The sequence below is a fragment of the Mauremys mutica genome, chromosome 15 (genome assembly GCF_020497125.1).
Source record: "Mauremys mutica isolate MM-2020 ecotype Southern chromosome 15, ASM2049712v1, whole genome shotgun sequence".
Taxonomy (NCBI): Eukaryota; Metazoa; Chordata; order Testudines; family Geoemydidae; genus Mauremys; species Mauremys mutica.
In genome coordinates, this window is record NC_059086.1 from 37,305,378 (window position 1) to 37,327,150 (window position 21,773).

General features: G+C 65.1%; 1 protein-coding gene across 1 annotated transcript; it reads left to right on the forward strand.

The window, feature by feature from the left end:
• The first annotated feature begins 42 nt into the window (after positions 1-42).
• Positions 43-20,846, forward strand: LOC123350538 (RNA binding protein fox-1 homolog 3-like). The gene is made up of 13 exons (XM_044989167.1): positions 43-129; positions 1,539-1,541; positions 5,093-5,326; positions 12,951-13,094; positions 13,376-13,429; positions 14,767-14,859; positions 15,085-15,145; positions 15,405-15,458; positions 16,010-16,142; positions 16,358-16,397; positions 16,964-17,028; positions 17,446-17,518; positions 17,916-20,846. Exons 1-13 carry the CDS (start codon positions 43-45, stop codon positions 17,958-17,960), a joined length of 1,086 nt encoding a protein of 361 aa, XP_044845102.1. The 3' UTR covers positions 17,961-20,846.
• Positions 20,847-21,773: the final 927 nt, after the last annotated feature.

A 21,773-nucleotide genomic window follows, 5' to 3' on the forward strand; every position in this document is an offset into this window, starting at 1 on the left:
GCGTAGCTGCGGGACCCTGTGTGGGGCCGGGGCCTAGGAGCCATGCTGTCCCCTCCGGCCGTGGTGCTCCACCCGTACAGCCTGCCCGTGTACCCGCCGGTGCCCCAGTGCTACCCGGGCCTGGTTCAGGTACACGCGTCCCCTGTGTGTGTGTGTGTGTGTGTGTGTGTGTGTGTGTCTGTGCCCCCCTGCGGTGACCGGCCGGGCCTGGGAGCCAGGAGCCCCTGTAACACCTCGGGCCTGTCAGCGCCGCGGGGAGATAACCCCTTGCTCCCTGGATTCCTCGTCTGCTTTCGGGGGGCCCCCGTCTCCCGGGAGGTCAGATAGCGGAGACGGGCGGCCATGTATGGGAAGCGCTATTTGCAGCTCTCGGGGAAGGCTGGAGAGGCCGGGGGCCCAGTGAATTCAGCTTCTCCGGGTCTGAGAGTTACCCCAGGGGCGGCCGGATTCGCGTCTTCTGCCCTTACCCTGGGGGGTTTGACCTTAGAGCGGATGGGTGCTCGCCCACCTCTGCAGCGGGGGGGGGCCCTTGCTGGTCTGTGCTCCCCCCGGCCTGGTGAGCCCCGATGTAAGTTGTGTCCAAGGGTCCCAGCCCACGCCACCCCCTGCCTCTCACCACCGTGCCGCTGTGCCTCGGGGCTGCATGGTGGGGACCGGATGAAGGGGCCCCAGGCCAGCGCCCGTTGGATCGGGGACCTGTCTGGCCCCACACCAGCTCCCTACAAAGGAAGGGGCCAGAAACCCACAGCTGGGGGGCGGTGGGGGAGATAACCAGCCTCCTTCATGTCAGGGTTTGCCCCCAAAGCAGCAGGAAGCAGGGGCGCCGTCCTTTCTGCTTTCAGCCAGCCCGTGCCAAACTTGGCCTCTCAGCGAGATCATGTAGCAGGGAGTTCCCCTGGCCAAGCATTTTGCTCAGGTCCGGTCTGAATCTGCGGCCGTGGCGTTTTGCCAACTTGCCCCCTGGATGTGGCTTCACACGACGGGGCAGGTAGTGGCACCCCCCCGCCCTCCCAATCCCTGTCCCCTCGCTGCACCCGTCTCCCCCCGCGGGCGCCTCTCCTGAGACCCGTCGCCGACCCCTGCCCCTCGGCCGTGGCAGCTCCGGTTTGGAGCCTGTCCTATGTGGGAGGGGGGCGTTGTCAAGTGCAACAGGAAGGGGGGACCCAGCCCCTCGGGCTTGGGGGGAGGTGCAGCCCTGCCCCCACCCCGGGTTAGAGACACCCCGGGGGGGGGCGTGATGGGGGTTTGAGGCGCCCGTGTCCCACCCCCCGTCTCTCCCCCTCCTCCATGGGTCCGGAAGGCAGAGGGGCAGGACCCACGGGCCTTTGTCTCCCCCCATCTCCCCTCGCTGCCCCCCCCCATGCCTTGAGTGATTGGGGAGGGTGTTGCTATTTATATCCAGCCAGATGCCTTGATAGCGGCTTCGAAAAGCAGCTGTGGGGGCAGGGGGAGCTGGGGGGGGGGCTGGGAGGTCTTATCTATGTGTGAGAGGCTGGGCCCCACATGGGGGTGGGGTTGGCAGACTAAGCCTGGAGCAGCAAGTTCCCCCCCCCCCTTCACTTTTTATTATAAGAACCTGCCTGGTTTAGGATTGTGGGGGGGGGTTTGGGGTGGGGGGGATATTCCTGCTCAGGGCCCTCACGGGGCCAGCACCGGCTCTGATTATATTCCCTCTGCTCCCAGCGTTCGGGGCGACCCACCTGCAATGACACCCCCCCCCATCAGAGCTCGGCGTCAGGCCCCAGCCACTTCTCGGGGACCCCCTGCTGCCCCCTCCCCCCGCAAGGAGGCCCCCCAGGGGCTGTCGTCGACCCCAAAACCGTCCCGCTGCCGCTCGCCCCGTCCGCCTGACGGCGGCTGGCTTGGGCCGAACGGTGGCGAAGGGCGGGGAGGCGGCGACGGTCGGCCCGGGACTGGGGAGACGCCCGCTGGCGCCGCGTAAAGCCGGGGTGGCCCCACCTCCCGCCCTCCGAGCCGCCTACGCCGCCCTTCGGCCGCTTCAAAATCAGGCCTGCTGGAGCTCGGGGCTTTTCCCCATGGGAGGCCCCCGCCGGGGCTGAGAGGAAGGGGATCACGAGGCTGAACCCCCCCAGCTCCCTCTCCCCGCTGGACAGAAGCCCCCAGCCCCCCCACCCTGCCGCAGGGCAGAAACCCCAAGGCAGCGAATGGGCAGGGGCCCGGGGAGGGGGCGCTCCATGGGCTTGCGGCTTGCGCCCTGCGGATTTGGCCACCCCTGATTTAAACCCTCGACTCCGCCGTGACACCAGCTGATTTTCTGGCTCACGGGGCGTTTTCCTGCCGCGATATTGCGCAAACCCGCGAGCGCCCCACTCTGAACTCCAGGAGACGCGGAGTCGTAACGCCACGGCCGGAGAAAGCGAGCGCAGCGCAGAGCCGGCGAAGGGGGCGCAGGGCTGCGGCCCGAGCCTGGGGCTGCAGCAGCTGCAGTGGGGTGAAGGAAGCGAGGGGCTGAGCGGTGCTGGGGGCCGAAGCCCCCTTACCCTGCTCGACGGGGACCTCAGCGCCAGGGCTGGTCCTGTCCAGCGCCAGGGGTTGTTAAAACGGAAATGAATCCCCCAGGCCCAGCGGGGCAAAGGCCGGGCACAGACCAGGCCCAACCCGGGAGAGGTTCAGCTCCCAAAGGGGTGGCTGGGGGGAGGCCGGGGTGGACGGGGGCAGGGAGAGAGGGTCTATGGGGGGGTCAGTGGGTGGGTGGGGCTGGAAGAATTCTTGTGTAAGTGGATGGAGGAGGGGTGAGTGGGGTGGGGTGCAGGCAGGAGGGAGGGACGGGGAGGGGGTGCAGCAGGGAGGGGTGTGTAGGGAGATGGAGAGGGGTGCGGAGGGAGGGGTGCAGAGGGGGGGTGGGGATGGAGGGGGTGAATGGAGGGGTGCAGGCAGGAGGGGTGCAGAGGGAGGGGTGCAGAGGGGGGGAGGGAGGGGGTGAATGGAGGGGGTGCAGGCAGGAGGGGGGAGTGGAGGGGTGCAGAGAGGGGGTGGGGATCTAGGGGGTGAATGGAGGTGGTGCAGGCAGGAGGGGTGAATGGAGGGGGTGCAGGCAGGAGGGGTGCAGAGGGAGGGGTGCAGAGGGGGGGTGGGGATGGAGGGGGTGAGTGGAGGGGGTGCAGGCAGGAGGGGTGCAGAGGGAGGGGTGCAGAGGGGGGTGGGGATGGAGGGGGTGCAGGCAGGAGGGGTGCAGAGGGAGGGGTGCAGAGGGGGGGTGGGGATGGAGGGGGTGAATGGAGGGGGTGCAGGCAGGAGGGGTGCAGAGGGAGGGGTGCAGAGGGGGGGTGGGGATGGAGGGGGTGAGGGCAGGGGGTGCAGGCAGGAGGGGTGCGGAGGGAGGGGTGCAGAGGGGGGGTGCAGAGGGGGGGTGGGGATGGAGGGGGTGCAGGCAGGAGGGGTGCGTGGAGGGGTGCAGAGGGGGGGTGGGGATGGAGGGGGTGAATGGAGGGGTGCAGGCAGGAGGGGTGCAGAGGGCGGGGTGCAGAGGGGGGTGGGGATGGAGGGGGTGAATGGAGGGGTGCAGGCAGGAGGGGTGCAGAGGGGGGGTGCAGAGGGGGGGTGGGGATGGAGGGGGTGCAGGCAGGAGGGGTGAGTGGAGGGGTGCGGAGGGGGGGTGGGGATGGAGGGGGTGAATGGAGGGGTGCAGAGGGAGGGGTGCAGAGGGGGGTGGGGATGGAGGGGGTGAGTGGAAGGGGTGCAGGCAGGAGGGGTGCAGAGGGAGGGGTGCAGAGGGGGGTGGGGATGGAGGGGGTGAATGGAGGGGGTGCAGGCAGGAGGGGTGCAGAGGGAGGGGTGCAGAGGGGGGGTGGGGATGGAGGGGGTGAACGGAGGGGGTGCAGGCAGGAGGGGTGCAGAGGGGGCGTGGGGATGGAGGGGGTGAATGGAGGGGGTGCAGGCAGGAGGGGTGCAGGCAGGAGGGGTGCAGAGGGGGGGTGCAGGAGGGCGATGTGGGGACCCCTCACTTCCCGCCCACCCTGCGGGGAGCAGGGTGCCGGGTTTGCCCCATGCCTGGGGCGGGGGATGGGGGTCTGCGAGGGGCTCGGGGGGGGCAGGTTCTCCCTGGCCTGGGCGGGGGGCGGGGGGCGCAGACCCTGCAGCTGTCGGGCTGCTCCCTGGGAGGGTTAGAAAATCCTCAAACAGCTGAAAAAGGCGACAGCCCAAATAGGGCCTGGGGGGCGGGGGGAGGGTTGATAAGGGGCGGCCAATGGGACGCCCCCCCCTCACCCCGTCCCACTCCCCATTGGCTGCTGCTAGGATGCAGGACCCCCCGCCCCCGCTGGTCTTATAGCCCCTGGGCCGGGGGCCAAAGGCAGCATCCCCCCAGCCAGGCCGGGCGCCCCAGGCAGCTGCTGGGATGGGGCTGGTGCTCAGTGTAGGTGGGTGGGTTTCCGTGTGACAGCGAGCGGGGGGGGGGCTGGGAGCCCGGACTCCTGGGTTCTCTCCTTGGCTCTGGGAGGGGAGGGGGGATCTGGTGGGTTAGAGCAGGGGTGGCTGGGAGCCAGGACTCCTGGGTTCTCTCCCTGGCTCTGGGAGGGGAGTGGGGTCTAGTGGTTAGAGCAGGGGGGGCTGGGAGCCAGGACTCCTGGGTTCTCTCCCCGGCTCTGGGCAGGGAGTGAGTTTTGGTGGTTAGAAGCGGGGAGGGGGGGAGCCAGGACTCGGGTTCTCTCCCTGGCTCTGGGAGGGGAGTGGGGTCTAGTGGTTAGAGCGCGGTAGGGGGCTGGGAGACAGGACTCCTGGGTTCTCTCCTGGCTCTGGGAGGGGGGGTCTGGTGGGTTAGAGCCGGGGTGGCTGGGAGCCAGGATTCCTGGGTTCTCTTCCTGGCTCTGGGAGGGAAGTGGGGGCTGGTGGTAAGAGTGGGGTGGGGGGTCTCGAAGCCCGGACTCCTGGGTTCTCTGCCCAGCTCGGGGAGGGGAGAGGGGTCTGGTGGGTTAGAGCAGTGGGGGCTGGGAGCCGGACTCCTGGGTTCTATTCTGGGCTAGATGTCGTGTGTTACTCCGGGCAGGGGGCCCCTTTCCCCGGCGCTGAGTGGGGACGGGGGAGGGCCTGGCTCCCGCTCCCCGTCTCACGTCTCCTCTTCTTTCCCCGGCAGGGTAGCCAGGATGCCGCTGCCCCCGCCGACCCCATGACTCAGACGTACCCGGCTCCGTACCCCCCGGCCCCGGCCCGGCTGCCCCCACCCTTCCGCCCGCCCGGCGCCCTGCAGGACTACCCGCCGCAGACCCCCGCCGAGCACGGGCTGTGCCTCTACCCGGCTGGCCAGCCCCCCCCGGAGCACGCCGCCCCGCCGGAGCCCCTGGTGCCAGCCCTGCCTCCGCCCCCCGCGGTGAGTGCCTGGCCCCCTTCGCCCGGGAGACGCCCTCCTGCCCCTTCCTCCTGCTGCGTGTCTCGGGGGCCCCCCAACCCCCCTCCCCCGGGAATCCGTCCCGCCCCGCTGCCAAGTGGGCAGAGATGTTGGCATTGGGGCCTTTGTAGCCAGAGGTGGACCCCACAGGGGGTGGATCGGGGGCATGGTTTGGGTGCAGTGCGCTGTGGCTGTTCTCTGCCCCCATAGGGCCCATAGGGGGCGGCTCGGGGCGCACTGCGCTGTGGCTGTTCTCTGCCCCCCAGGGGCCATAGGGGGCGGATCGGGGCGCCCTGCGCTGTGGCTGTTCTCTGCCCCCCAGGGCCCATAGGGGGCGGATCGGGGCGCACTGCGCTGTGGCTGTTCTCTGCCCCCCAGGGCCCATAGGGGGCGGATCGGGGCGCCCTGCGCTGTGGCTGTTCTCTGCCCCCCAGGGCCCATAGGGGGCGGATCGGGGCGCACTGCGCTGTGACTGTTCTCTGCCCCCCAGGGCCCATAGGGGGCGGATCGGGGCGCCCTGCGCTGTGGCTGTTCTCTGCCCCCCAGGGCCCATAGGGGGCGGATCGGGGCGCCCTGCGCTGTGGCTGTTCTCTGCCCCCCAGGGCCCATAGGGGGCGGATCGGGGCGCCCTGCGCTGTGGCTGTTCTCTGCCCCCCAGGGCCCATAGGGGGCGGATCGGGGCGCACTGCGCTGTGGCTGTTCTCTGCCCCCCAGGGCCCATAGGGGGCGGATCGGGGCGCACGGCGCTGTGGCTGTTCTCTGCCCCCCAGGGCCCATAGGGGGCGGATCGGGGCGCACGGCGCTGTGGCTGTTCTCTGCCCCCCAGGGCCCATAGGGGGCGGATCGGGGCGCACTGCGCTGTGGCTGTTCTCTGCCCCCCAGGGCCCATAGGGGGCGGATCGGGGCGCCCTGCGCTGTGTCTAGGGAGGGGGGGGATCTCCCCAGCGCGGGGTGGTGAGGCCCGTGGGTGTTTGGATCCTAACCCTCCCCCACCTTCCCCTCGATCCCAAGCTCCCCCCCTCGTGCCTTGACCCTCGGCTGCCCAGATCTGTGTGTTGGGGGGGGGGAAGTGGGGGCACACGTAACCCACACGCGGGGCCCCGAGACCTGAGAGAGAAAATGCGTCTGCCCCACAGACTCCGCTAACAGCCGGTCGCTGTGAGGGCTCCCGGAGGGCCCAGGTTCGGTGTGACCCAGGCCCCTGTTGGGGGGGAGGACTGGACACCCCCTCACGCCCGGTGCTGGGGGTTACGGTGACCCCCCCCCCCGTCTCGGGGCAGCTGGGCGTCCCCGTCCCTGGGCTCTGGAGCTCTCTGCCCATATCGGGTCATGGCGTCGCCTGCCCCCTCGGGATCGGATTCCTCCCTCCCCCCCCAACGCCGGCAGCTGTTTATCTCCGCATGGAACAAATGGTGCATTCCTGCCCCCCCCCGCCCCCCTGCACCCAGCCACAAATGCACAAACAGCTCCGGGAAGAACACGGTGTCCCCTGAACCCCTGGGAAACAGGGGCCACGGCCCCCCACCCCGCTGGGGGACCCCAGTGAGACACTTCCCTGCCCCAGGGAGCCCCCCGAGAATCTGCCCCCCAGCACCGCTGTCGTCTGGGCTGCTCATCAATCCAGATCAGGCCCCTGCTGCTTGGGGTCCCCAGATGGGTGGCTGCCCCTGGCCACCCCCCAATCCTGGGGATGCCGGTGCGGGGCTGGAGCCCTGAGGTGGGTGCTCAGAACTAGCCCCCCCTCTTCAACCAGGGGCTTTTGCACTGGTTACCCTCCCCAACCTGCCCCTACGCCCAGAATGGGATGGCACAGAGCCCCCCCCCCCCAGATTTCAGATCCCTTTGTGCCCTAGAAAAAGCCCCCCACCCCCATCTGCTCTGCTCAGTGGCAACCTACCCTGTGCCCCCCCGTGAACCCGTTGTGCTGCCCTTTGCAAGATGAGAGTCTTCCAGCCCGGGGGTGAGAGCGATGCCGAGCAACCAGGGACGGTAAATGACGCAGCGGCCAGCAGCGCGGTACCGGTACCCCAGGAAAGGGCTGGGGGGGTGGGGGCAGGAGAGCTGCATGCCGGAGATGGGGGTTGGACAGCTGCCCCCAGGCTGGTGTTTGTGGAGCGGGATTTCAGGAGGTCCGGCCTGAGTCTGGGAGGAGTTTGGGGGCAGCAGATTGTGAAGGGACCTTTGTAGAAGTGTGTGTGTGAGTGTGTGTGTGGGGGGGGGCGGAGGGGGGCAAGCCAAGGTCAAAGTGGCCCCTCCCTCTGCCAGCTGCTCTCTTCTGGCGCCGCAGCATCCCCTGGTGGGCGAAAGGTGTCACTGCGGCGCTTCCCCAGCCCAACCGATTATTCTGCGGGAGGGGAAGAAAAATCTGCGGGGGACATGAATTCTGCTCTTGTGTCTTGTGCTAAAAACGGGGAGGGGCACGGCCCTGTGGTCCCCCTCTGCGCCCCCCGGTGCTGGTAGTTGAGGCCCAGCTTGTCAGTGAGGGAGGCTGCATTTCCGGATGCCCTGCAAGGCGCTTCCGTCACCCAGACGGGGCCTGCTTTGGGGTTCGGTGAGAACAAACTGCAGGCTCAGGCCGGGGATCCCCAAGGGGCTCTGTGTTTGCAGCGCCTCGTGGAGCCAGCAGGGGGTGCTGTGCCCCACCCCCCACAGGCAGATGCTTTTGCGCCCTTGCCAGGCTGGGATGGTTGGTTTAGACCTGTGACATCAGCATTTCAGCCCCCCCCCCGTCCAAAATCCACAATGCGGCCCCCGAAATCGTGAGGTGAGCGAAACATCCCACTGCGGGTTCTGCGCACTCGGCCTCACGTCCCGTTTCCCACCTCAGCCAGGTGGGCGAGAAGCATCCAGGTTTTGGGGGTTGTGTGTGTTTTTTTTTTTTGGATTGTCAATGCTAGGTGAGATCGTCTCATAATCCCGTGACTCTGAGAGCTGGGGATTGAAGCGAATGACCAAACCGCGGGAGGGTTTGCAACAATGCGCTCGAATCCTCTAGGGACTCCAACCAGACTCGGCCTGGGGGCTTCAGCGCCGAGGTGCGGGGTGACTAGGCAGGGGACATGTACGCGAGAAACTTCAGCCGACCGAGGTTCCTGCCTCCCTCCTGGGAGCCTCCCAGCAGCTGGGAGTGGGGAGCCCCCGGGGTGGTGGTATATTGGTGTAACAGGGAATGTACATTGGTGGGACCAGGGGTGCTGGAAGCGGGGGGCCGGGAGGGGGGGCCATGGCCCGTCCACTTTTCACCAGGGCGGACCCCACCTCTTTCTCCACCTCTCCCCGCCCCAGGCCCCAGCCCCCGGCATGGAGCCTGGGCAGTTATGGGACCACGCGGACCCTCCCCCCGCCCATGGTGCAGGGGGGCTGAGAGCCCCCGACCTGGGGCTCCACCCGCCGGGCTCCCCGCCCGGCGCAGGGCAGGTGGAGGGTCTGCGACGCTAGGCCGGTTCCCCACTGCTCCCCGCCTGGCTCCTATCAAGGCTGGAGCGTGGACATTGCCGTAACTCTGCAGCTGAGCGTCCCCCTCCTGCCTGCTGGGAAACGGGTCCCCTCGAGACCTGTGACCTCCCCCCAAGCCACGCCTGCCAAACGTCCTCGCCCGGCGAACGCGGCGAATGCTGGAGGAGCGTGTGTGGGATACAATCACCGGCGCGTCCGTGCAAGGCCTGGCCGGGGGTGGCTGGCAGGGGGGTTCCTTCTCCGAGGGCCTCTCCTCCCACCGGATCAGATGCCTCTTGGCTCCTAGCGATGTGGCGACTGACTCTGTCTCTTCCCCCCCTCTCCGGCTAGGGGCCCCCCCGGGGCGTTGGCAGCGGCGCTGGCGGATCTCCCGGCAAAAGCAGGTTTTTGTCCCAGGCATCTTGGAATCCGTCACGTTTCTCGGGCCTAGTACCATTAATCCGTGATCCGCCTCGATCATCCCTACTCACCCCCCTCCCCCGGCGCCGCACCTGCCTGCCTCAGTTTCTCTCTGCACCCCCTCACCACCCCCACCCACCCCGGCTGGATACCGTCCCTGGGCTTCGGCGGGGGCGATCCCGGTTGAACTTGTCTTTAAGAGCGGAGCGGCTCCGGGGCTAGGTGACCGGTCCGGGGAGAGTTGGGGGAGGGCTGGAGGTGCGGGTCGGGGGGGTGAGGACATAGCTAAGAAGAGGGAAGCTGCTCAGGTGAACCCCCTTGCTCTGAGCCGCTGGGAAGCCCAGGGCAGAGCATCGGGTGTGGCTGCAGCGCATCAGTCTGTTGTGACCGAGGGAAAGGGACGTCTCAAACAATCGTGCGCACGCACGCTGGCGTGAGCGTATCACACATACCCCCCGTCGCACCTCCACCAGGTGTATTGCACCCCCCCCCACGCTGCACGGAGGCCGCTCACGCCAGCCCGGCACACGCACGCCCTGACACTTCACAGACAGTCACGCCACGCGTGCACGCGCGTGAGCTGAGGGCACACACCCACTCTTCACTCCTATGCACGGGGGCATTTGCACGGCACACACCCCTGCTGCGTGAGCATCCAACCCCCCCCAACCGCACCGGCCCCTCGTGTGCACACGTGTTCACCCCCACACACCCTGCGGGGGCGCATGTCCCCCACAGTTTGCACGCAGCCCCACGCCTGGGCTGGTACATGGGCATGTGCGCACCCCCACTCCCATGTGCGCACACACACACACACACACACACGAATGCACATGCCCCGACGCTCCTGAGAGGCCGCAGGGAGAAGGTTAAAGACAAGTTCAACCCCGTCTCTCCAGCTGGGTTAACCGGTTTCACGCCTTCTGAGCTGGTGGCTGCGCTCCGTGCGGCGGGCGACACCCCGGCTGCGGCATCTTGGCCCGTGCATTGGAGGATGTCTGAGATCTGAGGCCTTGGGCTGAGCTGAGCCGTCTGCATGGGCAGAGGAGAGACGCGTCCGTCCCTGTGGGAGGGGCGGGATTCCTTCAGCTCCTAGCGCGGTGGAAAAGCCCATCCCGGCCCCTTCTCCCCCACTAAACCCCCCTTGCTTCTCGTCACTAACTGCCTTGCTTGTGCCAGCGTGTGCTAACCCAACGGGGGCGTTCGTGCCTGCTCCCCGACGGCTCAGCATCTTGCGCCCAGCAACGGCTCACCCATGGTTCTCGGCTGGGAGCCAGAGGTCCCGGCACTGAATCTCCCTGGATCCCCTGCCCCGGCTTGTCCGCCGACGGGGCCGGAGACCCCCTGATCCTCGGCCCTGAGCGGGGAATCAGGAGCCAGAGCTGCTGTCTCGGTCCCAGCCGATACCGGTGCCGGGGCACCAGGGGTCCGCCTCCCAGGCAATGCTGCAGGGGACAGGACTTGCAGCGCCCACTGAGCGGGGTGGGGTTGTTCCCTCCAGAACTGACTCTCTGAAGGGTCACTGAACCCGCAAGTGAGATGGTCAAGGCTGTTCCCTCCACACTCCCCGGCGCAGAGGTGCTACAGGACACGGGTGGGAGGGGAAACAGGGGACTACCAGTGGGGAGAGGTGTAAAAGGGAGATAGCAGGAGATCCTGGTGTGCTGGCAAAGGGAGAAGAGGCGTCACGAAAATGAAACGCCTGCAAACTGCATGGACACTTTTTAAAGTCCCCGTAAGATAGGCTCCAACTATATGTATGCCCCAAATTAAGAAAAAAAAAAAGGTATGAGGACCACAATCCCCCTCCCCCCAAACCTGTGCCCATAGCTGAACAACTGAGGTGCGGTTAGAGACGAGAGGACGTCTTCTAAAAATTAGAAGTCAAATTCTACTGAGGAAACTAGAAAGGAGCATCGACTCTGGCAAGTCAACTGCAGAAGTAGACTTAGGGCGGCCAAAGAAGAATCTGAAGAGCAGCTAGCAAAAGACACAAAAACTAACAGCAAATTTTTTTTTAAAAGTACATCAGCAGCAGGAAGCCTGACAAATAATCAGTGGAGCCACTGGCCGGTCAAGGGAGCACTCAAGGATGATAAGGCCGTTGCGGAGAAGCTAAATGAATTCTTTGCATCGGTCTTCACGGCAGAGGGTGGGAGGGAGATTCCCACACCTGAGCCGTTCTTTTTAGGGGACAGATCTGAGGAACTGTCCCAGATTGAGGTGTCGTTAGAAGAGGTTTTGGAAAAAAATGATAAACTAAACAGTAATAAGTCACCGGGACCAGATGGGATTCACCCACGAGTTCAGAAGGAACTCAAATGTGACATTGCAGCACGACTAAGTGTAGTGTGTAACCTATCGCTTAAATCAGCCTCTGGACCAGGTGACTGGCGCATGACTGATGTAACGCTGGTTTTTTAAAAAGGCTCCAGAGGCGATCCTGGCAATTAAAGAAAGACCAGGAGGACTTGTGGCACCTTAGAGACACCTTCGAGATGCATCCAAAGAAGTGAGCTGGAGCCCACGAAAGCTTAGGCTGAAATAAATGTGTTGCTCTCTAAGGTGCAACGAGGACTCCTGTTCTTTTTGCGGATACAGACTAACCCGGCTGCTACTCTGAAATCTGGCAATGAAAGGTCGTTAAACCTGACGTCAGGAGCAAATTGGTAGAAACGCTAGTAAAGAACAGAAGGGTCAGACGCGCCGATGAACATGATCCGGTGGGGAAGCGTCACCGCGGCTTTTGTAAAGGGAAATATAATCCCAACTCCACCTCCAAAATGATGGGGTCTCAATTAGCTGTTGCCGCTCAAGAAAGAGATTTCGGAGCCGTTGCAGAGGAGTTCTCTGAAAACATCCCCTCGATGCGCAGCGGCAGTCGAAAAAGGCGAACGATGTTCGAAACCAGACGGAGATGGATCGAGAATAAGGCAGAAAAGATCATAATGGCACCATAGAAAGCCATGCTACGCCCACTCTTTGACTACTGCGTGCAGGGCTGGTCGCCCCGTCTCGAAAAAAGATATATTAGAATTGGAAAAAGTACAGCAACGGGCAACAAAAATGACGAAGGGGACAGGGCTGCTTCCATACGAGGAGCGACTAAAAAGCCCGCGACTGTTCAACCTAGAAAATAGATGCCTAAGGAGGGGATAACATCACGAACGGCGTGCAGAAAGGGAGTAGGGAAGCGTTATTACACAAGAGCCAGGGCTCACCCAGTGTAATTCATAAGCAGCAGGTTTATAACATACCCAAGGAAGTGTTTCTTCACACGGCGCACCGTCGACCTGTGGAACTCCTCGCCAGGGGATGTTGTGAAGGCCAAAAGTAGGGCGGGGTTTAAAAAAAAAGAGACCGAGATAAATTCATGGGGGATCGGTCCATCGATGGCTATTAGCCAAGAAGGTCAGGGATGCAACCCCGTGCTCTGGGTGTCCCTAAACCTCTGACTGCCAGGAGCTGGGAACGGGCGACAGGGGATGGGTCACTTGATGATTCCCTGTTCTGTTCATTCCTTCTGGGGCACCTGGCATTGGCCACTGTCGGCAGACAGGACACTGGGCTAGATGGACCATTGGTCTGACCCAGTCTGGCTGTTCTTATGGGATCCCATTGTGGGGGTTAACGGGGAATTCTGGGGGAGGGGGTTGTAATGGGATCCTGGGGCTCCAGTGGGGGTAAGCAGGGGATCCCAGTGTCTCTTTGCGCCAGCTCTGTCCGGTTTATCTCTCGGGGTTCCCTCCAGCCAGCCGAGGAGAGTCCCGCGGCCGCCCTCACCCCAGATGGCCAGGAGGCAGAGAGCGAAGACAGCAAATCCCAGCCCAAGCGGCTGCACGTCTCCAACATCCCCTTCCGCTTCCGTGACCCCGACCTGCGGCAGATGTTTGGGGTGAGTCCCACGTGGGGTGGGGGGTAGAGCTCACAGCCCAGGGGTTTGGGAGGCGGGGTGTGTGTGTGTGTGTGTGTGTGTGAGCCCCGTGGTGACGGGGGGACAAGGTACCACCTGTGGCCCAGATGGCCTGGGGGTGGGGTGTTGTGTAGCACACATGGTGTGTGTGTGTGTGTCACACTGAGGGCCCTTCTGGGCCCTGCGATTGGTCGGGGCCCCACTGGGTTCTGGAGGGGTCGGTCACTGATTCCTGTCTTGTCGTCCCCCCTGCCCTTTTCAAGCAATTCGGGAAGATCCTAGACGTGGAAATCATCTTCAACGAACGCGGCTCCAAGGTGCGGGGGTGTCGGGGGGAGGGGGGCGCCGGGGGGTCCCAGCAGGGGCTGGTGGTGGCGGGGGAGGTTCCTGGCCTGGCTGAAAGGCGGCAGCTGCTGGATTGTCCGGAAGCGGAGCCCACCCGGTGGGCAGCACCCGCCCGCCCCGGCTCGGGGCCTCGCTGGGTGTTCTGCAGCCAAGGCTTTGGCCACGGCACTGACCCCCAGAGGGGCACGAACCGGGACATGGGGCAGGGAGGGACGCTGTGTGTGTGTGAGCATGAGTGTGTGTGTGTGTGTGAGAGAATGTGAGTGTTTGTGTGAGTGTGTGTGTGCTTGTGTGTGAGTGTGCATGTGAGCATGTGTGTGTGAGCATGTGCATGAGTGTGTGTGTGTGAGCGTGTGTGTGAGAGAATGTGAGTGTTTGTGTGTGTGTGCGCTTGTGTGTGAGTGTGCACGTGAGCGTGTGTGCTTGTGTATGTGAGTGTGTGTGTGAGCATGTGTGTGTGAGCATGTGCATGAGTGTGTCTGTGTGTGAGAGAATGTGAGTGTTTGTGTGAGTGTGTGTGTGCTTGTGTATGAGTGTGCATGTGAGCATGTGTGCTTGTGTATGTGAGTGTGTGTGTGAGCATGTGTGTGTGAGCATGTGCATGAGTGTGTGTGTGTGTGAGCGTGTGTGTGAGAGAATGTGAGTGTTTGTGTGTGTGTGTGTGCTTGTGTGTGTGTGTGCATGTGAGCGTGTGTGCTTGTGTATGTGAGTGTGTGTGTGAGTGTGTGTGTGTGAGAATGTTTTTGCATGAGTGTGTGTGTGCATGTGAGCGTGTGCTTGTGTGTGTGTGTGTGCATGTGAGCATGTGTTTGTGCTTGTGTGTGTGAGAATGTGTGCAAGAGTGTGTGAGTGTATATGTTTGTGTGCATCAGTGTGTGTGTTTGTGTGTGTAGGTGAGAGTGTGTGTGAGAATGAGTGTTTGTGTGAGTGTGTCTGTGCTTGTGTGTGTGTGAGCGTGTTTGTGCTTGTGTGTGTGTGTGAGCGTGTGTTTGTGCTTGTGTGTGCGAGAGTGTGTGTGTGTATATGTATGTGTGTGTGTGTGTGTGTGTGTGAATGCTGGGGACTAGACGGAACCCAGGCCCGGGACGGGACACACCCGGGCGGAGGAGGAGCCGTGTGGGGTGGGAGCCCCTAGAACCTGAGGGGGATGAAAATGGGGCACGTGACAGGGTTTAAAAGCCCCCAGCGGGGCCTGGCCAGGGCAGCTGCATGACCCCTTGTGTCCCACACCCCCCACACCTCCCAAAGCCGCCCTCTCTCCCCAACCACCCGCAGCCTCATCCTTCCCCGGCCTCTCCCCGGCCTGCAGGGTTTCGGCTTCGTGACCTTCGACAGCAGCCAGGACGCGGACCAGGCGCGAGAGAAGCTGAACAGCACCGTTGTGGAGGGCAGGAAAATCGAGGTCAGTGCCCCATGGTGGGACGGGGGGGGAACCCAGGTGGTTTCACTCGGGGGGGTGGGGAGCTTTGCTCTGTGCCCGGCTGGTGGGGGGATGTGCGTGGGGAGCTGTCACAGGGGCGGGGTCCGGTGTCTTGGCTCTGAGCCCCATGGTGGTGTGGGGGGCGTGGGGGGGGCCTGGCTTTGCCGTGACCCCAGACTCGCTCACCTCTCCCCCCCCCCCCGGCAGGTGAACAACGCCACGGCCCGTGTGGTCACCAAGAAGCCTCCGGCAGCGCCTGCGGTGAACGGTACGCGGGGGCGGGGGCGGGAGGTGAGGTGTGTCCGTCCCCCCCCCGCTCGGCCACGCTGCAGGCCCCTCCTGCTGCCGGCGCCAGGGACGCCCCCGTCCTGCGGCATGCGGGCAGGCAGCTGTCTCTGCCGTGCGCCAGGCCGGGTCTGTGGGGAGAGACCGGTGCCCTGGGCTGAGCTGGGGGGGGGGCAGGGAGGGAAGGGGGGCTGGGCCCCCCCGTCCGATCTGATGCCCCCCCCTTCTCTCTCGGCGGCTAGGTTGGAAGCTCAATCCCTTGGTTGGTGCTGTCTACGCCCCCGACCTCTACACAGGTGGGACTTTTCCTCCCTACCTCCTGCCGCTGTCTCCCCCCCGCAGGCCTGTGTCCGCCTCCCCCCCGCGCATCTCCGTCCCCCTCTCCCGTCCGGCCCCACGAGGATCTTCTCCTGTTCCTGCCCCCACCACGTCTCCGGCTTCACCATCATCCCCCCATCACGGGCGGCGGGTGAATCCCCCTTCGGGGCGGCGGGTGAACCCCCCTTCGGGGCGGCGGGTGAACCCCCCTTTCAGGGAGGCTAGTCCCCCCCACCCCCCCTTTAAGCCTGAAGCCCCGCCCCTACACCCCACCCACCCCCGGCCGGAGCCCTCCACCACGGCCGGTGGCTATCCCGAGCACCAGCCCGACCCCTGAGCCCCCGCCAATTTGGGGGGAGAGGGGAGCGAGGGTAGGGGCTCAGGGCAGAGCGTGGGTGGGGCCCCCACCCTCCCCTGGCCTGTTATACCGACTGCCCAGCCCCCGTCCCTTTCCCATCCCCCATTCGCCCCCTACACCCCCCCACCCCCACTCACACCCTGTGGTCCTGACCGTCTGCTCTGTTCCCAGTGGCCACCATCCCCTACCCGATGGTGGCCCCGGCGGCGCTGGCCTATCGCGGGGGCCTGCGGGGCCGTGGCCGAGCCATCTACAGCCCGATCCGGGCAGCTCCCGCCCCGTCGCCCGTCCCTGCCTACGGGAGGTGAGCCCGCGGGGGGCGGGAACGGGGGCGTGGGGGGCTGGGCGTCGATCCTGGCGGTCGGGAGGGCGGAGGGGACGCTTTTGGAGGGGCACTTTCTGTGCACCCCGCGGCTGGAGGAGCTGGATCTGGGGCGGGGACGTGGATGGGGCGGGGGGGTGTGTCAGTGCTGGGGGGGGGGCTTACGGCCGGAGCTGACCCTTCTCCGTTCCCCACAGTGTGGTGTACCCGGATGGGCTATATGGCACCGACGTCTATGTAAGTCTCTGGCGCTCCGGTGGGCGTGTTGTGTGTGTGTGTGGGGGGTTATACCTGGGCTCCACCAGTGCCTGGCACGTCTCCCCCACCCGCTGGGTCCCTGTCTCTCTGGGCTGCTGCGGGAGCATCCCGGGCTCCTGAATCCCTGCCCCACACTCCGGGGAGCTGTGTGTGTGTGTGTGTGGGGGGGGTTCGGGTTGTGCCAGCGTATGGGGCTGGGGTTTAGGAATCTGCAGGGGCCGGGGCAGAGGAGGCGTTTCTCCCCTGCCCTGTGAGCGCTGCCCCGCCCCTCCGTCTGTCTCAGCCTCAGAGGGAGGAAAGGGGGGGGTGACAGCCTGAGACCGGACCCCCCCCCCCATTAGTGCCCTCGGTGCCTCTTTCCTCCCTTGAGCGCACACGGAGACGTCCGCTCCCTGGGAACGAGCCCTGGTCCTTCACTGTGGAACAGGAGCGATTAGGGAAGCTGCCCCCCCGCAGTGCTCTGCCCTCGGAGTGTATTGTGGGGTGAGGGTGTAGGATGCAGGGGCTGTTTCCGCGGGTTCACCCCCCCTTCCTGGCTGTTTCAGGGCTATGCAGCTTACCGTGTGGCTCAACCCCCTGGGGCAGCGGCGGCGGCAGCGTACACCGACGGGTAAGTGCCGGGGCAAGGGGAAAACCAGCCAAGGGCGCTGTAGAAGTGGGGGACCAGAGCGCCCCCTTCCTGTCCCCGGCTGGCTGCTCCGGCGGTGAGCCGGCTGCCCTCTCTTCTGGCACCACAGCAGCCCCTGCTGGGCTAAAGGTGTAACAGCAGCGCCTCCCCGGGAGACTCAATTATTCTGCGGGGGTGGGAAATAATCGGCAGGGGACATGAATGCTGCGCTTATCTTTCTTTTGTTAAAAAGTGGGGGGCCCATTTTCAAAAGTGTGGGGGGGCATGTCCCTGCCGGTTCTGGCACCGGTGCTACCAGCCACTCCTCGCACAGCTGGCTGTGTGTCTGTGTGCATGTGTGCCCCTGCGTGTGCAAACAGTGCTCACTCCCTAACACCGGCCTCTGCTCTGCTCCCCCAGGTACGGCCGGGTCTACACCACAGCGGATCCTTACCACCACGCCGTCAGTCCAGCCTACGGCGTTGGGGCCATGGTGAGCAGCAGCCGGCGGGACTCCCCGCCCTGTGTCGGGCCCGCCCCAGAGCCCCGTTCCCCGGGCACATTCCGGCACCCTCGCCCCCTGCCTGCCTCACGGGCGGCCCTGCTCCTCCCTGGCAGAGGGTCTCCCTGAACACGACCCCCAGCCGGCACACGGGTCCTTTCTGGGTAGGCGGCTCTGCTCACGGACCGAGGCGGTTTCCTGGGCAGCTCCGCTCACGCCCCTAAGCCCAGCCTGGCGGCCTCCCCCACCCTCTCCAGAACCTCAGTCCCATCTGGGAGACACCCCCCAGCCCCTGCCCACACACACTCTGCCCTGCCGGTGCCCCCTCCCTCTCTCACCCCAGCCCGCCGAGCAGCTGACGCTAATGGAGCCTTCTCTGCCCCGGCAGGCCAGCCTGTACCGCGGCGGGTACAACCGCTTCACGCCGTACTGAGGAACCAGGGGCTGCGCAGGCCGGCGGCCGTGACGGGAAGGGGCCTGGGGAGTGGACTCTGAGATCTCGGTGTGGATAGCGACGGGCACGTCCCATCGAGTACCCTGCTCCCAACATGGATGGGTTCTAGCACCCCAGACCCATTACCCAGAATCCCCTGGGGGGAACCCCGCCTGGCACCAGCACCGTGTTACCCAGAATCCCCTGGGGGGAACCCCGCCTGGCACCAGCACCGTGTTACCCAGAATCCCCTGGGGGGAACCCCGCCTGGCATCAGCACCGTGTTACCCAGAATCCCCTGGGGGGAACCCCGCCTGGCACCAGCACCGTGTTACCCAGAATCCCCTGGGGGGAACCCCGCCTGGCACCAGCACCGTGTTACCCAGAATCTGCTGCGGGGGGGGGCACCTGGTCCCCGTGTCCTGTTACCCAGATCTTGCCTGGCCCCGGTCCCCTGGCCATAGAGACAATGGGGTGGTACGTGCAGAGAGGGGAACACGGCTGCCCCCCAGGCAGTGGAGACGAGGGTGAATTTGGCCAGTGTTTAATATCGGCTCCCTGCGTCACACCCGGGGCAGGATGGTGCTGGGTGGCCTCACCCCTTTCGCTCACGGGAAAGGGGGGTTTGGCCTTTTCAATCAGTGGTCCTCCACCGTCCCCGACGACCGTCCCCCGTTCAGGACTCTGATCTGTCTTGCCTCCCCCCACGTTTCACCCCGCTTAAAAACGACGTCAGCCTCATGCAGGTGCTCGCACCAGGGCTTAAATTCAGCCGCTGCTGTCCGGAGCGGAGCTCTGGGCAATATTTTCCAACCCCCTGGAGGTTGTATAGCAGGTTGGGGCACGGGAGGCATTGGGAGGAGGGAAATACCCTCTGAGAGGTTTAGCCCTGGCTTGCACGCATGAGTGAATGGCACCAAACGCGTGTCGCATACAGTGCGACTCCACACGGGACGTGACCGGAGAACATAGTCTATCGAGCAGTCAAACCAGGCCTCGTCTGTATGAAATGTGAATGATTTGGCTGGTGCTTTTTGCGTCCCCTATTGTAAAACTGGACAACTATGTGGATGAGCTGACGGACCCCCGGCGGGGGGACCTCCGCGTACCCCCCTCCACCCCCTGGTTGGGAGCCACTGCCACGGAAAAAAGAAAAGCCGGGGAAATGCTAAACCTGGGGCTGTTCCCAGGACCGTGGCCAGAGGCCTCAGGCAGCTCGCCCCTGGGCTCAGGGACCTGACGTTGACCGAATTCCTTTTCCAACCAGCGCCCGTCTCTCTCAGCGCCCTACCCCGCCTCCCTCCTTTTCTCTGCAGCTTTCTCGGCCCCCGCAACGCTCCCGTCTCCTGCATGCGTCCTGCGCAGCGGTGCCACGGGGGGGGGGGGTCTTTTGTGCTCAGCAAACACTCGGCTGGGGGCCTGTCCCAGGCCGGGCTTGCACGGAAAGCAGCTTGAGCTGCGAGCTCTTTGCACCGTGGCGGATCTCAGGGCATGAGCGCGGCCTCGCCCCAGCGCGGTCTCTCAGGGAAAGCGCTCGACCGCCCAAGCCTCTCTCCTGTCCCCGTTTCCTTGTGCTGTAATAAAGCTCTGCCCTCGGCTCTGCTCTCCGGCCTTTCGCCTTCCCGCTCTGGCTCGCTCGTGCTGCGTTTCTGTCTCTTCCCTCCCGCGGCTGGTTCCTGGCGGGGCCCCGGGGCCCCGGGCAGTACAGCGAGGCCAATCCTCCAGCAGCTCGGTGCCCGCGGGCGGGCGCAGCCCCCGCCGCCCTGTGCCACCTGGGAGAAGGACCCGGCTCGTGGCAGGATGGGGGGGTGTGAGATGTAGGGTCCCCCCTGGCCCAAGCTGCCCCGGTTGCATGGAGCAGGAAGGTCACATGGTCAACCGGGACGGCCCCCGTCCCCAGTGTAGGGCCCCTGGCTGCATCGCGCCCATCCCGGCTGGGTTTGCCCCATGGGCCTGCCGCAGTGAGGTTGCCTCTGTGGGCCTGGAGGCTCAGACCCATGGCCGGCTCTACACCCCCCTGCCCCATGGGGTCACTGACTGCAGTGAGGGCCTGACCTTTCTCATCCTGCCCTCCAGCGAGGGGGACCAGATGTCCCGTTTTTAAAGGGACGGTCCCGTTTTTGTGACTTTTTCTCATATAGACGCCTATTATCTCCTCAACTCGTGTGTGCGCGCGCGAGAGAGAGACAAAGGCAAGGGAGGCTCGGGGTCTTTCTCCCCTTTGCTCCCCCGGCGGCTTGCGCTAGCTCTCGCTCTCTTTAGCTCCGTCCGGTTTGCCCCCTTGCTCGCCCGTTCCTTTCGCTCGCCCAGCTGCAGGCGCTCGCTCGTGTGCTCTCTCGCTCGCTGAGCCCTGCTCGCTCCTGGCTTCTCGTCCCAGCGCTGGCCGTGCAATCTCGCCCCCGGCGCCCCTCTGCTCCAGCCCCGCTCCCTCGCCGGCTCGCTTGCCCTGACACACTTCTTGCTCGTCCAGCCCGGCTCTTGCTCGCTCGGCTCTGCCCTCACCCCCCCTTTGCTCACCCTGCCGGTCTGGCTCGTTTCTGGCCCCACCGGCGCTTACATCGGCCTGTCATGTCGCTCGGGGTGATGTAGCCCGGCCTGGGGCTCGCTGCCTCTCCCTGCGCTCGCCGGGCTGCTCAGATGCTCTCTCCTGCCAGGTTCCCCCTCTCCCCGCTGCGCCGCCTTTTACTTCCCCCGGGCTCACGCCTTTGCCGGCCTGGCTCCTCGCGCTCTGGCTTCTGCGCCGCTGTTTGCTTGCCTGGCTGCGCGCTCGTGTTCGCTCTTGCTTGCGTGTCAATCGCTCGCTGGCCCCTTTGCTCGAGCGCTCGCTTGCTCTGCCCTGCTTGCTGCTCGCTCTCTCCTCTGCTCACTGCTCGCGCGCTCTCTCCTCTGCTCGCTGCTCGCGCGCTCTCTCCTCTGCTCGCTCCTCGCGCGCTCTCTCCTCTGCTTGCTGCTCGCGCGCTCTCTCCTCTGCTTGCTGCGCTCTCCTCTGCTTGCTCCTCGCTCGCTCTCTCCTTTGCTCGCTCCTCGCTCGCTGTCTCCTCTGCTTGCTCCTCGCTCGCTCTCTCCTCTGCTTGCTCCTCACTCGCTCTCTCCTCTGCTTGCTGCTCTCTCTTCCCCCGCTTGCTCCTCGCGCGCTCTCTCCTCTGCTTGCTCCTCGCGCGCTCTCTCCTCTGCTTGCTCCTCGCTCGCTCTCTCCTCTGCTTGCTGCTCTCTCTTCCCCCGCTTGCTCCTCGCGCGCTCTCTCCTCTGCTTGCTGCTCTCTCTTCCCCCGCTTGCTCCTCGCGCGCTCTCTCCTCTGCTTGCTCCTCGCGCGCTCTCTCCTCTGCTTGCTGCTCTCTCCTCTGCTTGCTCCTCGCGCGCTCTCTCCTTTGTTTGCTGCTCTCTCCTCTGCTTGCTCCTCACTCGCTCTCTCCTCTGCTTGCTCCTCACTCGCTCTCTCCTCTGCTTGCTGCTCTCTCTTCCCCCGCTTGCTCCTCGTGCACTCTCTCCTCTGCTCGCTGCTCGCGCGCTCTCTCCTCTGCTTGCTCCTCGCGCACTCTCTCCTCTGCTTGCTCCTCGCGCACTCTCTCCTCTGCTTGCTCCTCACTCGCTCTCTCCTCTGCTTGCTCCTCGCTCGCTCTCTCCTCTGCTTGCTGCTCTCTCCTCTGCTTGCTCCTCGCGCGCTCTCTCCTCTGCTTGCTCTTGACTTGCCATGCCATCAGTTCTCTCTCTCTCTGTCTGTCTGGTTTGCTCACCCTGCTGCTCCGGCTCTGCAGTTGTGCCCTCTCTCATGCATGCCCCTTTGCTCTCCCCATCGCTGCTCGCTCGCTCGCA

Coding starts and splice junctions, on each gene's coding strand:
- LOC123350538 (XM_044989167.1), top strand. CDS start 43: ATGCTGTCCCCTCCGGCCGTGGTGCTCCACCCGTACAGCCTGCCCGTG. Junction 5,327..12,950: donor CCCTGCCTCCGCCCCCCGCG/GTGAGTGCCTGG, acceptor GGTTCCCTCCAG/CCAGCCGAGGAGAGTCCCGC. Junction 17,519..17,915: donor CCTACGGCGTTGGGGCCATG/GTGAGCAGCAGC, acceptor CTGCCCCGGCAG/GCCAGCCTGTACCGCGGCGG.